Below are 17208 nucleotides of genomic sequence, written 5' to 3' on the forward strand. Positions count from 1 at the left end.
GCTAATGTTAAGTATGGCCGTCATTCCCGCGCCGAGTTTTGAAATTTTTACGTTGTTTGCGTAAGTCGTTTGCGAATACGGCTGTACGTCATTTACGTTCACGTCGAATCCAATACGTTCTTGCAACGTAATTTGATGCAATGGACACTGTGATATTTTACGGATGGCGCATGCGCCGTTCAAAAAAAACGTGAAAAACATGGGGTCAAGTAAAATTTTAATAAAACATGCCCCCAACATCCCCATTTGAATTAGGCGGGCTTACGCCGCCACACATACGTTACGCCACCGTAACTAAGGGCACAAGTTCTTTCTGAATACAGAACGTGCGCCTAAAGTTACAGCGGCGTAACGTATCGGAGAAAGATGCGCTCATCTTTCTGAATCCGGCCCACTGTATCTAAGCACATATGATGGCAGATAAGGGTTTACACTTTAAACAACTATTTGCGCTCTTGTGGAAATTGATGCAGTAAAGGTTGCCTATCTTTACTGCACTCCCATACATAGAATGACAATGAACCTTTTCTAAAGAACCTCTTGAAATCCGACACTTTGACAAAAGAGGGACCATCTCACGTGGACACTTCCCTACACTATTAAGTTGGCTAGACATGGAGGCCTGTTGTGATTCTATTGATGCTTAGGTTCAAATGACAGTCTCTCCCCAAGTTCTCTGATCAGTTCCGCCAGGTCTTCTGTGTTGTGACTTTTCTCCTCAAGGAGCTCATAGCGCAGACTAGAGATGTCCTGCTTAATTTCCTTCAGTTCTCCTGAAAATATTTAAAATAAAGTATATAAAAGATCACATGGTAAGTAAGTAGACATGTGTACACTGAAACATTTTGTTTCGGAATTTCGTTTTCGTCCGAAAAATAAATGAATTTAGTTACTCTCGAAATTTGTTTTTATTTATTTTGTTTTGTTAAAAAATGCATTCGTCCGAAAATCCGAATGAATTAAGGTCGAATCTGTCATTGAAGGCTCATGGTGTCTGTCGAATGTTCTAAGAAGATTCGATGGAGCAGCGAAACTGTACGACGCCGCAATCGTACATTTCTGGTCGAATGTTCCCCCTACAAGCTATAGAAGAATTCTAATGTTGTATGACACTAGTAATAATTATATTTATAAATTATTATTACTAGTCAACCAACATTCGAATTCTTCTATAGCCTATGGGCGGAGCATTTGACCGGAAATGTACGGATGCGGCGTCGTACAGTTTAGCTGCTTGTCGAATCTTCTTAGAACTTTTGACAGACACCATAAGCCTTCAATGACAGATTCAACATGTGTATGTTTTTCGCTGCTTCGTCAAATCTTCGACGTTCATGTCGAATCTTTCCTCTCTATGTAGAATAATCTTGGACTAATAGAGTTAAGGTTAGGCACATTCGACCACAGGTTCGGTAGACACAGATTGCTATTGTCAGCGTCATGTCGAAACTTCTATATATATCGAACTGTTGTAGCAACGAAAATAAAGCATTGTTTTATTTCGGATTTCGGATTCTGCGCGTTCATTTTCGTTTGTTAAAATAATAATGAAATTACCCGAAATTCGGACAAAAATAAATTCGGACGAAAACGAATGCACATGTCTAATGGTAAGTACAGTGGCCACATTATACAATAGAAGTGCCTGTACAGTATATGGACTCCATAGCCCCGATGATGTGAATGCTGAAAAAATGTGTAAGGGAGGGAGGTCCACTAAATATAAACATGTAGAAGGATAGGACATTTTTTCATAAAATCTTTTGTATGTAAAAAAAAAAAATTCTACTGATTTATGAATTTTTAGGGAGTGATTATATGTGTGGTACACAGGTCCACTATCTCCTCTGTTTATATAGAGGCATTTTTTTGTTTCCTTTCATACTGAGAATATGAATTGTGAACTATATGTGCATCATAAGATGAGAATATTACATTTTTGTTTTATGGTATTTTCTGTTGTCCAAATTATTTATATATACTGTATATAAAATATATACACTGCTCAAAAAAATTAAAGGAACACTTTGAAAACATATCAGATCTCAACGGGCAAAAATCTCATGCTGGATATCTATACTGATATGGACTGGGTAATGTGTTAGAAATGAAAGGATGGCACATCATTTGATGGAAATTAAAATTATCCACCTACAGAGGGCTGAATTTAAAAACACCACAAAAATCAAAGTGAAAAAATTATGCAGCAAACTAGTCCATTTTGCTGAAATTTCATTGCAACAACTCAAAATGGTCCTCAGTAGTTTGTATGCCCCCCAAGTGCTTGTATGCATGCCTGACAACATCAGGGCATGCTCCTAATGAGACGATGGATGGTGTCCTGGGGTATTTCCTCCCAGATCTGGACCAGAGCATCACTGAGCTCCTGAACAGATTGAGGTGCAACCTGGTAGCACAGGAGGTGTTCTTTTGGATTTAGGTCAGGTGAGAGTGGGGGCCATTCAATGGTATCAATTTCTTTATCCTCCAGGAACTGGCTGCATGCTCTCGGCACATGAGGCCGGGCATGACGTGCACCAGGAGAAACCCAGGACCCACTGCACCAGCATAGGGTCTGACAATGGGTCCAAGGATTTCATCCCGATACCTAATGGCAGTCAGGGTGCTATTGTGTAGCCTGTAGAGGTCTGTGCCTCCCTCCATGGGTATGCCTCCCCAGACCATCACTGACCCACCACCAAACCAGTCATGCTGAACGATGTTACAGGCAGCATAAAGTTCTCCGTGGCTTCTCCAGACCCTTTCACATCTGTCACATATGCTCAGGGTGAACCTGCTCTCATCTGTGAAAAGCATGGGGCACCAGTGGTGGACCTGCCAATTCTGGTGTTCAATGGAAAATGCCAATTGAGCTCCACAGTGTCCGGCGGTGAGCACAGAGCACACTAGAGGATGTTGGTCCCTCAGGCCACCCCCATGAAGTCTGTTTCTGATTGTTTGTTCAGAGACATTCACACCAGTGGCCTGCTGGAGGTCATTTTGTAGGGCTCTGGCAGTGCTCATCCTGTTCCTCCTTGCACAAAGGAGCAGATACCAGTCCTGCTTATAGGTTAAGGACCTTCTACGGCTCTGTCCAGCTCTCCTAGAGCAGTGTTTCCTAACTCCAGTCCTCAAGGCACACCAACAGGTCATGTTTTCAGGCTTTCCATTATTTTGCACAGGTGATTTGATCAGTTTCACTGCCTTAGTAATTACCACAGCCGTTTCATCTGAGGGAAATCCTGAAAACATGACCTGTTGGTGTGCCTTGAGGACTGGAGTTCGGAAACACTGCCCTAGAGTAACTGCCTGTCTCCTGGAATCTCCTCCATGCTCTTAAGACAGTGCTGGGAGACACGGCAAACCTTCTGGCAATGACACGTATTGATTTGCCATCCTGGAGGAGCTGGACTGCCTGTGCAAACTCTATAGGGTCCAAGTATCGCCTCGTGCTACCAGTAGTGACACTGCCAAATGCAAAACTAGTGAAAAACAGTCCGAAAAGATGAGTAGGGAAAAATGTCAGACACATCCACCTGAAAAAAACATTCCTGTTTTGGAGGTCGTCTCATTGTTGCCCATCTAGTGCACCTGTTGTTAATTTCAATTAACAGAAACGCAGCTGAAACTGATTAACAACCCCCTCTGTATACACCCCTCCCCCTCTACTACTTAACTGACCAGATCAATATCCCAGGTGTTCCTTTAATTTTTTTGAGCAGTGTGTGTATATATATATATTTGTTTTGGGGGGGTGGTGGCAGTGAAGTTTGTCTTGCCTTACATTTGTAATTTGTAAAAAAAAAATGTTGCCTTTATGAATCTACGTATATCACAGTAACACATCATCCCATGATGAGTGGCCATTCTGCTCAAGGTTAGTGCATACTTTAAAAAATATGTAAACCCAACATTTCATATTCCTGAAGTAACACTGTGCATTGTTATCATGCAGATCTTTATTTTGACCACAAGATGGCAGTGTTTCAATACCGGTGTGCAGGATTGCTGGATCTTGTGTGCTGGAAACAGAACTTTTCTAATGCTGGCCATACACTATACGAAAATTCGGCCGACATTCGGTCGTTAAGAAAGATCTTTCGATTTTTGGCCAGTTAATGGGCACAAAATCGATAATCGTTTGGACGTTTTTGAGCCAAAAAAACGAAGGACAAGTTTGGAAATTTTCTGCCAAACGAACGATAAATCGGAAGGTTAAAGCGGTTCTCCACCCTAAAGTGGAGTCCCGCTGATCGGAACCCTCCCCCCCTCCGGTGTCACATTTGACACCTTTCAGGGGGGAGGGGGGTGCAGATACCTGTCTAAAGACAGGTATTTGCACCCACTTCCGGCCCGGCATTCACGGGCAAAAGACGGGCATTCCGTCACATCCCGTCGCCCCCTCCCCTGTTGTGTGCTGGGAACACTCGGCTCCCAGCACACAGCGGGAGCCAATCGGCGGGCGCGGCGCGACTCGCGCATGCGCCGTAGGGAACCGGGCAGTGAAGCCGCAGCGCTTCACTTCCTGGTTCCCTCAGCGTGGATGGCGGGGGGAGCAGCAGAGAGACGAGCGATCGCTCGTCCTCTGCTGCGATCGGCGCTGGACTCCAGGACAGGTAAGTGTCCTAATATTAAAAGTCAGCAGCTGCAGTATTTGTAGCTGCTGGCTTTTAATATTTTTTTCCCATGGCACATCCGCTTTAATGTGTTTCCCGTCCAAACTTTCTGCACTAGGTATATGTAAAAAAAAAAACTAACCTTTTTTTTTTTTTATGTCCACTGAACGATTTATTGGTCATTACATGATGGCACTATCGTTTGCGCTCACAAACGAACTTTCGTTTTTGCGAAAGTTCGTTCGGACGATTTTCCGTGGAGTGTATGGCCAGCATTAGGCCCCGTACACACGTCCGCGAAACTTGACGGGCAAAACACATGGTTTTGCTCGTCGAGTTCCTTGTGAAGCCGCCGAGGATCTCGGCGAGCCAACTTTTCCCATTGACTAACGAGGAAATAGAGAACATGTTCTCTTTTTGGCCCGACGAGATGCTCGTCGGTTTCCTCGGCGAAAAGTGTACACACGACCGGTTTTCTCGGCAGAATACGTCTCTCATCGAGTTTCTGGCTGAATTCTGCCGAGAAACTCGGTCGTGTGTACGGGGCCTGACAGTTTAGCTGCGATCATAACTACCAAGGAGCCTTAGCATCACTTTGCTATGCTTTGCATAAGGATTGGGTGAGAGGGTTCCTCCCGCCAGCGCGACGTCTTAGTGTCAGAGCATCTGCCTTGTGACAGGACACTGATCTTCTGCTCCCTGTCATTGGGAGCAGTGATCACTGTCGTGTCACATGTAGCCCAGCCCCCCCCCCCAGTCAGAATCGCTCCCTAGGACACACTTAACCCCTTCATCGCCCCCTAGTGGTTAACCCCTTCCCTGCCAGTGCCATTTACACAGTAATCAGTGCATTTTTATAGCACTGACCGCTGTATAAATGACAGTGGTCGCAAAATTGCGTCAAAAGTGTCCTATGTGTCCATTTACTAAAGGAAAATAGACTGCAAGTGTAGTTGCTCCAGAGCTTAGTAAATGAGGTAAAGCTTCACTTTGCAAAGGATATCCAATCACGTGCAAGGAAGATAAAAAAAACAGCCTTTCTGGTCGCATATGAATGGATGATGGAATTCAGCAGAGCGTTTCCTCATTTACTAAGCTCTGGCGCAACTGCACTTTGCAAAGTGCACAGTCTATTTTCCTTTAGTAAATCAACCCTTGTATATCATAAACACCAGTTGATGGCTGCTCTGACTCACCTTCATTAACTTCATCACTCTCCTTGTCAACCTGAGCTTTCAGCACGTAACGCTTTATGAGACGTTTCATTATTTTCTACAAAATGGAAGAAAAACATTACTAAAATGTTGTTATTGAACAATATATAATCTGGAATGTTGGAAATACACAAGTCTGAAATCATGCATACATAAACTATATTACCAAAAGTATTGGGACGCCTGCCTTTACACACATATAAACTTTAATGGCATGCCAGTCTTAGTCCGTAGGGTTCTATATTGAGTTGCCCCACCCTTTGCCGCTATAACAGCTTCAACTCTTCTGGGAAGGCTGTCCACAAGGTTTAGGAGTGTGTCTATGGGAATGTTTGACCATTCTTCCAGAAGTGCATTTGTGAGGTCAGGCACCAAAGTTTGATGAGAAGCCCTGGCTCACAGTCTCCACTCTAATTCATGCCAAAGGTGTTCTATCGGGTTGAGGTCAGGACTCTGTGCAGGCCAGTCAAGTTCCTCCACCCTAAACTCGATCCAACAATGTACAAACAGGCCCGGCTGGTAGGCACATGTGACTTACAACCAGTAGCAGAGGAACATGGCCATAAAATTATGCTGACAGCTTCCTCTGCGAGAAGAAACGCAGCCTGGCTGGTACACATCCAAATGGGAGGCTTCCCGTTTTTTAAGAATAATTGTAATTAGCCCTTACATTTACAACCAATTTAAGTGAAAAGAAAGTCCATCCCGTCCGTCCAATCCCTCAGTGCAGCAATTAAATTCAAAGATCAGATCCTGTTCAACAATATCAGTAGACAGTTCATCAAGTATTAAGCATATAAGTGCACAAACATTAAATGAGAATTTGTACTTTGAATTAAATTGCAGCACTGAGAGAGTTTCACACCTTTGGGGGTTTTATATGGACTTAAAATGTATGGGTCATAAGTTCTTGAGTGAGAATAACATTTCTGCTTCTATTCTATAATAATTATTATTCTAGCTGAAGAGCTTTGGTAAATTTTTCATAATGCGCTAGCATGGGCATCCGCTCCATAGGGCAAGGGGGGTAATTGACCCCCCCCCCTAGAAAATCGAGAAGGTGTTAAAGAATCTCGCAGCCGCGGGCTGTCTGAGCAGTCCCGGGCCGGATGTCACACAGGCACAACGAGCAGACTGAAGCCACCTCCCCCTCCAGTGTTTATGTGTACACCAGGAACCTGCTGCCGGTGCCGCGCTGATGGCTGATCTGAGGTACTGAATGAGATGGGGAGGGGGGTCCATCTGTGCTGAAGGGGGGTCCATCTGTGTTGAAGGGGGGGTCCATCTGTGCTGAAGGGGGGTCTGTGCTTAAAGGGGGTCCATATGTGCTGAAGAGGGATCTGTGCTGAATGGAGGGGTCCATCTGTGCTGAATGGAGGGGTTTGTGCTAAAAAGCAATGCTTTACCATCGTTTTAGCTGCGCTATTCGGCCTCTAACCAGGCACTTTTAACTGCTTGCCGACCAGCTGACACAGTTTTACGGCGGCAGGTAGGCTCTGCTGGGCGAAATCACGTAGATCTACGTCATCTCTCCCAGCAGCCAATAGGGGCGCACGCGTGCCCCCCACTCGCTCCTGACTCCCGCGCGCGAAAAATATGTAGAAGAATACGTATCGGCCTAAACTGAGGAAAACATTTTTTTTATATATATTTTGGGGGGATATTTATTATGGTAAAAAGTAAAAAATATAATTTTTTTTCAAAATTGTCGCTCTATTTTTGTTTATAGCGCAAAAACTAAAAACCGCAGAGGTGATCAAATACCACCAAAAGAAAGCTCTATTTGTGGGAAAAAAAGGACGCCAATTTTGTTTGGGAGCCGCGTTGCACAACTGCGCAATTGTCAGTTAAAGCGACGCAGTCCCGAATCGCAAAAAGTGCTCTGGTCTTTGACCAGCAATATGGTCCGGTGCTTAAGTGGTTAAACCCTGCTAGTGTTTCAAGAAAGAGTTAAATGCTAAAAAAATATTTTAGCGGACGCCCATGTGTGCTAGTATGCGGTGCATACTAATTAATTACGTGCACACGTTCTTCTCCAAAATGTTGCCATGAGGTTAGAAGTCAATAATTGTTCAAAATATCTTTGTATGCTAAAGCATTAACAGTATCATCACTGGAAACACCTGAACTACGTATTTGGAGGTGTGTCCGCATACTTTTGTCCACATATTTTGGCCATATAATGAATCGGTCACTGGTGGAGTCTGCAGTGCTTAGTCACCCTCCAGAATTTTAGGCTGCATTCACACCTGAGCGTAGGACGTTCGGTCCGGTGTTTTTTTCCGGCGTTTTGTCGCGCGTATTCATGCGTATTTGCGCGTTTGCATACAGCGTCGTCCGACGTTTTTGTACTTCGATGTTTTTTATTTTAGCCAATAGGAAAAATTGTCATCTTTTCATCACTTGTTGCTATGTTGGTAGATTTTTTTTATCTTCTGCCTGGGTGAAATGTTCTATTGATTAAAGCGACAAAACGCCCGTAGCAAACGCTCATGGTCGTTTCCATTACTTTCTATGGGAAATAGAAACGCTCAAAAACGCCCAAACCGCCCGATTCGCGCGGAAAAAAGGGTCTGGAACTTGTTCGAGCTTCAGGCGTTCGGCGTCAGGCGTTTTGGAGTGGAGATGTGAACCATCTCCATAGGGAATAATGTCTTTTTCCCCTCTAGCGTTTTTGAGCGTCGCGCTTCAGGCGACAAAACGCCCTGGTGTGAATGCAGCCTTAAATCCCAGGGGAATTTAGGGATGCAGTCTTGCTCCAACATGGAGGGGGAATCTCTCTTACTTTTAGATTATTATTATGAAAAGTAGATTGGAAGTTCATCAGGAAAGAGATATACAGTAAATGCTGTAAAAGGTTTGTAGATGTGACAAATGAAGTGTAGAAATCTCACCACTGTAGTCCCACAGAAACATAAGAAACCATTAGCTGGTTTTTACTTCTCAGCATCCAACAAATACTGAAATATAAGTTGAGGTGGACCGACTTTTATATACTGTATAATAATTACGGTTTTGAAAATGCTTTGTACTTGCCTGATATCTTGAGGATGTTTGGCTTATGTTGTTCAGGTTGCCATCTTCTGAACTCCTAATGCTTGAGTGCTTGCTCTGTCCCAACTGAATACAAAACAAAGGAATAAGGTATTGACATCTATTAAATGTAAAAAGTTTCATAGAATCCATAGACATAATATCACATTCGCCACTCGGCATCATATCGGATGACAGTCTCATGTTATTGGGTTTCCCTACAGTCAATGCTATATATCAGCTCAAATAATTTCATTACAGCCTAAAGGGGGAAAAGGCCAGTCATGGGCTTTGGCTTCTGGTCCAAGTTACACTATGATCTGAGGTGTGTAATTGGGGGTATAGAGAGCATATTGAGAACGAGGGGGTCCTTAGAAAAAAATTGTCTAAAGTATTGTTATATTTTAACTTCTGCTGTATCTCAGTTAATACTAGTTGTGTAGCTTGACACATCTAGATGACCATGCCCGCATACTCCCTCCACTCCAACTGCAAGATATGAGTCAGAGGGCCAGATTCACGTAGAAGTGCGGCGGCGTAACGTATCGTAGATACGTTACACCGCCGCAAGTTTTCATCGCAAGTGCCTGATTCACAAAGCACTTGCAATGAAAACCTACGCTGGCGGCCTCCGGCGCAAGCCCGCGTAATTTAAATGTGCGTGTGCCATTTAAATTAGGCGCGCTCCCGCGCCGGACCTACTGCGCATGCTCTGTTTCAAAATTCCCGCCGTGCTTTGCGCAAAGTAACGTCATTTTTTCGAACGGCGACGTGCGTAGCGTACTTCCGTATTCCCGGACGTCTTACGCAAACGACGTGAATTTTTAAATTTCGACGCGGGAACGACGGCCATACTTTATACAGCACATACAGTACGTGTGCTGTGTAAAGTTAGGGCACCCAAAACGACGACTAAATTTGCGACGGGAAACTAGACTAGCAGCGACGTAGCGAACGCGAAAAACCGTTGTGGATCGCCGTAACTCCTAATTTGCATGCCCGACGCTGGTTTACGACGCAAACTCCCCCCAGCGGCGGCCGCGGTACTGCATCCTAAGATCTGACAGTGTAAAACAATTACACCTGTCGGATCTTAGGGCTATCTATGCGTAACTGATTCTATGAATCAGTCGCATAGATACTCTGAGAGATACGACGGAGTATCTGAGATACTCTGTCGTATCTCCTTTGTGAATCTGGCCCAGAGTTCTTAAATGTATCAATATCATCCCGACTCTTATAATATTTCTTACGAATATGTCCACCCCATAATCTCCTTTACCTAAAACTCGTATCCCTCATACTTGTAGGCAGGTTGTTTATTGCTGCATTAGCTAGTTAGTAGCTGGCCCAGCCTGGGGGGGGGGGGGACCTTTAAGTGTGTGCTCCATTCCCGGGCTTTTTGGTCCCACCCACCTTTTGTTGAAAAAGGGAAAGGCTGAGATCTAGGGCTCTTGGCCCATGCTGTGAAGGACTGCTGCGCCTTGCAGTTCGACCAGGGATATGGAGATCAACCAGTACCTGGAGAACACCAACAATGGCTTCTACCTTGCAGAGGTATGACCGGGCAGCCATTTAGTTGTAGTTAGGGTTAGGAAATAGACACATTGAATTGTATTGCCAAAGACTTCTCAGTAAAGTGGCATCAACTGATCTAAGCCTGAACTGAAGTTATTCAAAGAGGTGCATGTTGGTTTTGGGTATCAAAAGAGCCAGGGTCGGTTAAGCACAAATAAGTATAAAGCTGAAGGGTTAACTAGGCAAGACAAGGAGGAGGAGTGTAGCTGCTAAGAGTACCCAAGCACAGTTCAAGACACAAGCGACCAGTCATTAAGCGTGGTACCTGGTGTAGGTGACAGGTCCTCTGATAGCGAGGGGGTCGATGTCCTGGCTCCCTCCCTAGCGGTCCGTTTCCAGTAGCAACCGGAACTGAACCCACATCACAGAGATCCATGGCCTGGTCACATGGGTACAGGAAGGAAGGAGTTAAAAAGTACACGCATGAGGTCCACGCTAGGTGCATGCCAGAACCCCATTCTGTTACTGGGAGTAAGGTAACCAGTACGCTGGACTGGCGGAGTGGGTGCAGGCTCTGCAGCATCCCTCCTAATGCAACATATATCAAGTTACAGTGTGTAATGATATGGGGCAGGATTTCCACATAGGAACTCTGTATGTTTACTACTTCACATAGCGAAGACTCATCTCTAAGACGGGGGAACTGCCTTAACGTTAGACTTTTCATATGACTGCAGTTGATGATGGCACTCTACGTGGAAGGTACCCCTGCATACTCGTCATAGGCGTGCGCACAGGGTGTGCCAGGTGTGCCCAGGCACACCCTAATCACCCTTTACAGCACAGATTCCCCCTACTTCCCTGGGTCCCTCCTTCCCTCTGCAGTGCTACCAGCTTCCCTCCTCTCCTGCCAGCTGTTGCTGCAAGAATGTTTTAGGATGAGTGGAGGAAGGGGCCGGTAAATATGTAATTGACCATCTCCTTCCCTTTCTGAATGAACATCGTAGTGCATGTTTGAGCTTTGGGGTGCACACCCTAATGCAATAGACTGTGCACGCCTATGATACTCGTACACATACTCCCTCCACTCCAACTCCTATAACCCTCTCCACCTCGCATGGTATGCCTCTACTCCTCCAGAACAAGAGAATTTGCCAATTTGAGAATTTCAATTAAAAGTGTGTTCTCCCACACAGCTGATAAAGAGTATATTACTCATCCACTTGTCTATGGGGTGATCTAACACATGGGAGGGGGATTTACTATAACTGGAGAGAGCAAAATCTGGTACAGCTTTGCACAGAAGCCAATCAGCTTCCAGGTTTTAGCCCAGGTTCACATTGGGTACGATTTGGTACAATTTGACATGTCAAATCGCATCTCAAATCGGCGGCATTTGCCGGCAATTGTCAGCAATGACACTGTCCTAATCGGTGCGACACCGCATCTGCGGCGCTGCACCGATTTCAAAAAGTAGTTCCTGTACTACTTTCTGCGATTTCAGGCCGCGATTTACATTGACATCTGTGCAGAAACCCGCACAGATGTCTCTGAAATCGCGGCCGAAATCGGGACTGCCAGCGGGAGTGAAATCGTGCGAGTTCAGCTGAACTCGCACGGCTTCACTCCCGCAGCCCAGTGTGAACCCGGGCTTGTTGTCAAAGCTTAATTGAACAAGCTGAAGTTAGAAGCTGATTGGCTACCATGCACAGCTGCACCAGATTCTGAGTGCTCAAATTTAGGTAAATCTCACCAATAGTTATACATACTCTACTCTCCTGGGATGCAATGTGGGTGAGCTTACATAATCACATATAATGCAGGACTGACAATAATGTCCCATCCTAGTGATATATATGATGGTGGCTGGCCAGTGGTGAGTAAGAAAAGCAGATTCATGGACCGGTCATCACAACTTTTGAGTGGAGGAAGACTGTGGGAGCCAGGGTTGCCAACCGTCAGTAAATTTACAAACAGTTTGTAAAATCCGTAATTTTTGCATCTGTCCATTACGGACATAGGCCCGGATTCAAAAAGCACTTACAACGAGGTATCTTTATATACGCCGCGTAAGTGCACAGATGCGCTGTCGTATCTATGCGCCTGATTCTTAAAGCTAGATACGCCTGAATTTTGGCTCCATCTGACCGACGTAAATCTCCTACGCCGGCGTATCTTGGGCGCATATTTAGGCTGGCCGCAAGGGGCGCTTCCATTGATTTACGCGTTGCAAATGACCGAGATACGCCGATTCACGAACGTACTTGCACCCGTCGCTGTAATCTACGCCGTTTACGTAAGGCGTACGTCCGGCGTAAAGTTAAGCCTCATTAAGCAGGGGTAAGTCATGTTAGGGTATGGACCAGGGAACAGCCGCCGGATTTTACGTCGTTTGTGTAAGTCGTACGTGAATGGGGCTGGGCGTAGGTTACATTCACGTCGAAGGCATTGAGCCGTCGTATCTTAGGGCGTATATGCGACGTGATTCTGAGCATGCGCGTGCATGCGCCGTTCGTTCGGCCCTTCATTTACATGGGGTCGCGCTTCATTGTAATACATCACGCCCACTACCTGCCTACTTTGAATTAGGCGGGCTTACGCCGGCCCATTTACGCTACGCCGCCATAACTTAGGGAGCAAGTGCTTTGTGAATACTGGCCTTGCCTCTCTATGTTACGTCAGCGTAGCGCATATGAGATGCGCTACGCCCGCACAAAGATACGCCGCTGTACGTGAATCTGGGCCATACAGACTACACATCCATGATGGACATTCATGGACAGATGCAAAAATTTCAGATTTTACAAACTGTTTGTAAATTTACTGAACGTTGGCAACCCTAGTGGGAGCATGGATTGAGGTATGTTTCTGCATTAGAAAAACTAGCATTATATCCTTCACCAGTGGATAGTGGTGGGGGATGGGTTAACTTTAATGATTTTATCACTGCTTAGAGTTAAAGAGGTTGTAAAGGTTTGGGGGTTTAAAAAAAAAAAAAAAGCAAACATGCCATACTTGCCTCCGCTGTGCAGTTGATCTTCCTCTTCTGGTGTTCCTCAGCGGCACTCCTGGCTCCTCCTTTTTCGAGTGCCCCGTCAGAGAAGAGCTCTCCTTCGCGGACACCCGTGCGGGCGCACTCTCCTGTTATGCTTCTGCTTCTATTCACACAGAAAGCAGGACTCAGCCCCTCCCCCTGACCCCTGCGTCATTGGATTTGATTGACAGCAGCGGGAGCCAATGGCTGCTTTACTATCAATATACGAAATTCGGACACGAGACATCTGCCGGAGCTGGTGTACTCGTTCTCGTCATAGGAAACACAGGGCTCAGGTAAGTATAACGGGGCTGCTGAGTGACAGAAGTTTTTTTCACCTTAATGCATAGAATAACACAAGGGTTTACAACCCCTTTAAACTTTAACCCAGTTTAATTTTCCCCAATAAAAACATGCAAAAAAGTTGTATTTTTTCCAAAACGTGTATTAAAATGCACATTTTGGGCCTAAAGTGTTAATTAAAACCCCAAAACATTATAGTAGGAATTTCCTAAACCAGAGGAGACAGAATCTGGAGCATCTGTGCAAAGTAATCAATCCTTCAAGCTTCAGCTTCTTGAAAATGAAAACTAAAAGCTGATTGTTTGCCATGTGTAGCGGCTCCAATCATAGTTCATCATAATTCTCCTCTATATAGAAAGCAAACTCTTGTAAAATGAAAAAGATGGCAATTGGCAGTTTTTTTTTTGCAGGTCATTGCACTGCTGCCAAAGAAATTGAGTGCTGGTCTCTGTCCAGAGCACAGTACAGTATGTTCACACAAAAAAAGAGGGAGGATCAGTAAATAGATTTTTCCTCTGGCATCTGGGACTTCTAGTGTTAACCCCATTCCAGGAATTCAATAGTCAAAGGGTTACTCATTTGGAGATATATTTTTTTTAACCTGATTAATCGGGAGAAATGCTCCGATGCCTCAGCCGATACCTGGGCAGGCAGGGGAGTTGCAAGTCTTCTTCTCCGTGCAGTCTTTCCTCCCCCCCCCCCCCCCCCCCGTGCCGCTCTTCTCTCCCCCTGTCAGTGACGCTATTTCCCCCCTCCGTTCGTGCCGCTCTTCTCTCCCCCCCACCCCCTACCGTCCGTGCCGCTCTTCTCTCCCTCCCCATCCGTGTCGCTCTTCTCTCCCCCTCGTCCGTGTCGCTCTTCTCTCCCCCGTCCATGTCGCTCTTCTCTCCCCCCCGTCCGTGCCGCTCTCCCCCCTCAATTTGTGAGGATGTAGAGCGGAGGTAGGAGCCGCTAAACCCGGCTCCTACCTTTTCCGAATGGACAGAGTCAGTGATCATCGTAACCTGTGTTTACGATGCTTCAGTTTATGAATGGAGAGGAGCTTCCCTCCATTCATTTCAGCTGAGGCTGCAGAGAAAGGGACTGGGGAATCTGTGTCCTTAGTCCCTTTCTCTGTCTTAAAGGGGAGATTTCAGAGGTCTTTTAAGACCCCTGATATCTCACCAAAGACCCCCAACATGGCTGATGAAAAAAAAAAATTGCAATAAATATTTAAAAAAATAAATAAAAATAAAATGTAAAAAACAAACAAACACACTGACAATTCACCCCCCCCCCCCCCAAAAAAAAATCACTGTAAAAAAATATAAAAAAATACTGCCACTGTCACATGAAATTAAAAAAAAAGTATCGGTATTCGGTATCGGCGAGTATCTGAAAAAAAGTATCGGTACTTGTACTCGGTCTCAAAAAAGTGGTATGCGGACAACCCTACTGATTAATGTTTGCTGATAATGCAAGGGTGGTTAGATTATATCTAAAACCTACACTTTTTTTTGCCACGTCAGGACATACAACATAGGAAGTAATTAGAAATCTTTCCAAAGTGAGATCAGGCTGGGTTTACACTATCTCCGCACGGAGCGTCACCGTTCACTGTTTTAGGTCGATTTCATTTCATTTTTGGCTCAATTCGGACCTGAAACGGACCAAAAGACACACACGACTACTGCGCAAATTTGCGCAACCAGAGCCACAGCGGAGATATGTTAACCGGCTCCATAGAGAGCCATTCAAAATCTAATTGCAAATTGGATGCAGGGAATCCGCATCCAATTCGCAATAGTGTTAACCCAGCCTTAATCTCCTCTTAGGCCTCGTACACACGATAGGTTAACTAGCGGACAACGGTCTGATGCACCGTTTTTATCGGTCCAAACCGATCGTGTGTGGGCCCCATAGGTTATTTAACCTTCGGTTAAAAAAATGTAAACCTGCTTTAAAATGTAACTGATGGATTGCTAACCGATAAGTTAAAACTGATCGTTAGTACATACAAACCACCATCGGTTAAAAATCCATGCATGCTCAGAATCAGCCATGAATAAGCACTAAGTCAGTGCGAAACGTCGGTTATCCTCCTGTTTCTGTTGCTGTGATCTGGTATGTTTTGCTGTTCGTTTAAATAAAGACAACCTGTTTGGTTTGGAGTGCGGCCATCCATCCTTCATTTTACGCCCATGCTTGCCTAGTGCACTGCCAGCACCTGTGTATGACCCTATAGCAGACCCACCTTGAGCGGTGATTTTCCTTCTTCTAATGCTCAGAATCAAGTCGACGCATGCTTGGAAGCATTGAACTTTGTTTTTTTCAGCACGTCGTTGTGTTTTACGTCACCGCGTTCTGACCCGATCGTTTTTTTAACTGATGGTGTGTAGGCACGACGAACCATCAGTCAGCTTTATAGGTTAACCTAAGACAACGGTTCTTCAGACCGTTGTCCTCTGGTTAACCTATCATGTGTACGAGGCTTTAGACAGTTGACTCCACGAGTATCTCCGCTGAAAGATTTCTCCTGTGTTCCTGTTAAAAGTTAAAAATGTTGACACTCCCTCACTAGGAGAGACACCATAGAGAGAATGAATCTCCAGGGGTACAAACAGCAATAAAAACCTAATAAGGATTCTAATCCCTCAATGCTCTGTGCAATGCAAAAAATTGCTTTAGATACACATGCATCTTTATTATGGAATACACAGAAAAAATCAAAAGCTTAGTATTTGAGTCAATAATTTGGACTTTCAATCCCCTCAATCAGTTGGTCCATAGCCATAATTCCCAGAGCTATTAATTCATATTCATAGTTTAATAATTATACTATTCCAAATTAATTATTAAACATATGCACCATTTAATAAACAATCAATTATGACAATGCCACATTGGATTACAGAATACACTGCTCCTACCTCTGACATACACATTGTGAAAGGTTCAGAATTTCATCTACCAGGCAAGACCGTGATTATTACCCTTTTATTTATTTCCTACTATGGACTGACATTATCTATTCTCAGCCAACCATGAAATCACCAGGTTTGCTCATCTTTGCACAAATCTAATATTTTCTGTACTATTTTTATTGTCATTTTATCATCATGGATTGTTACTATTATTTCACCAGTAGGAGGCGATCTTAGATCAAGGTTTCTATGACTCAGTCACCATAAGTTAGATATAATTGAACTGTGTGTTTGTTGGCAGTCTGCATCTGTCTTCAAAATAACATTACACAAAGTGAATACTGACTTGTATCTCTTGTCTCTCTGAACACAGAAATGATGAAATGAACATTATTTATTGCCAGAAGTGAATCTTTCTGAAATTCAAGATGCAGTTACTTTAAAGGACCACTACTGCAAATATGATTGTATTCTGCTTATTATTATTCAGGACTTATAGAGCCCCAATAGTTTGTGCAGAGTAATTTAATATAAAAGGGTTAAGGGGGCTCTGCACCCAAGAGCTTACAATCTAATAGATGTATGGG

The 17208-nt window shown here is 44.5% G+C and overlaps 1 protein-coding gene across 1 annotated transcript in view; it reads right to left on the reverse strand.

Annotated features, from left to right (window-relative positions):
• Window positions 1–322: 322 nt before the first annotated feature.
• The window catches only part of TRPC6 (transient receptor potential cation channel subfamily C member 6), a 319531-nt gene continuing 302645 nt past the window's right edge, over window positions 323–17208 (reverse strand). The window contains exons 10-12 of the mRNA XM_040340191.1: window positions 8867–8950; window positions 5813–5888; window positions 323–773 (exon numbers count right to left, since the gene is read on the reverse strand). Of these exons, the coding sequence (XP_040196125.1) occupies window positions 634–773; window positions 5813–5888; window positions 8867–8950 (300 nt within the window). The 3' untranslated portion in view covers window positions 323–633. The remainder of the gene's footprint in view (window positions 774–5812; window positions 5889–8866; window positions 8951–17208) is intronic.

The sequence above is a fragment of the Rana temporaria genome, chromosome 2 (genome assembly GCF_905171775.1).
Source record: "Rana temporaria chromosome 2, aRanTem1.1, whole genome shotgun sequence".
Classification (NCBI taxonomy): Eukaryota; Metazoa; Chordata; class Amphibia; order Anura; family Ranidae; genus Rana; species Rana temporaria.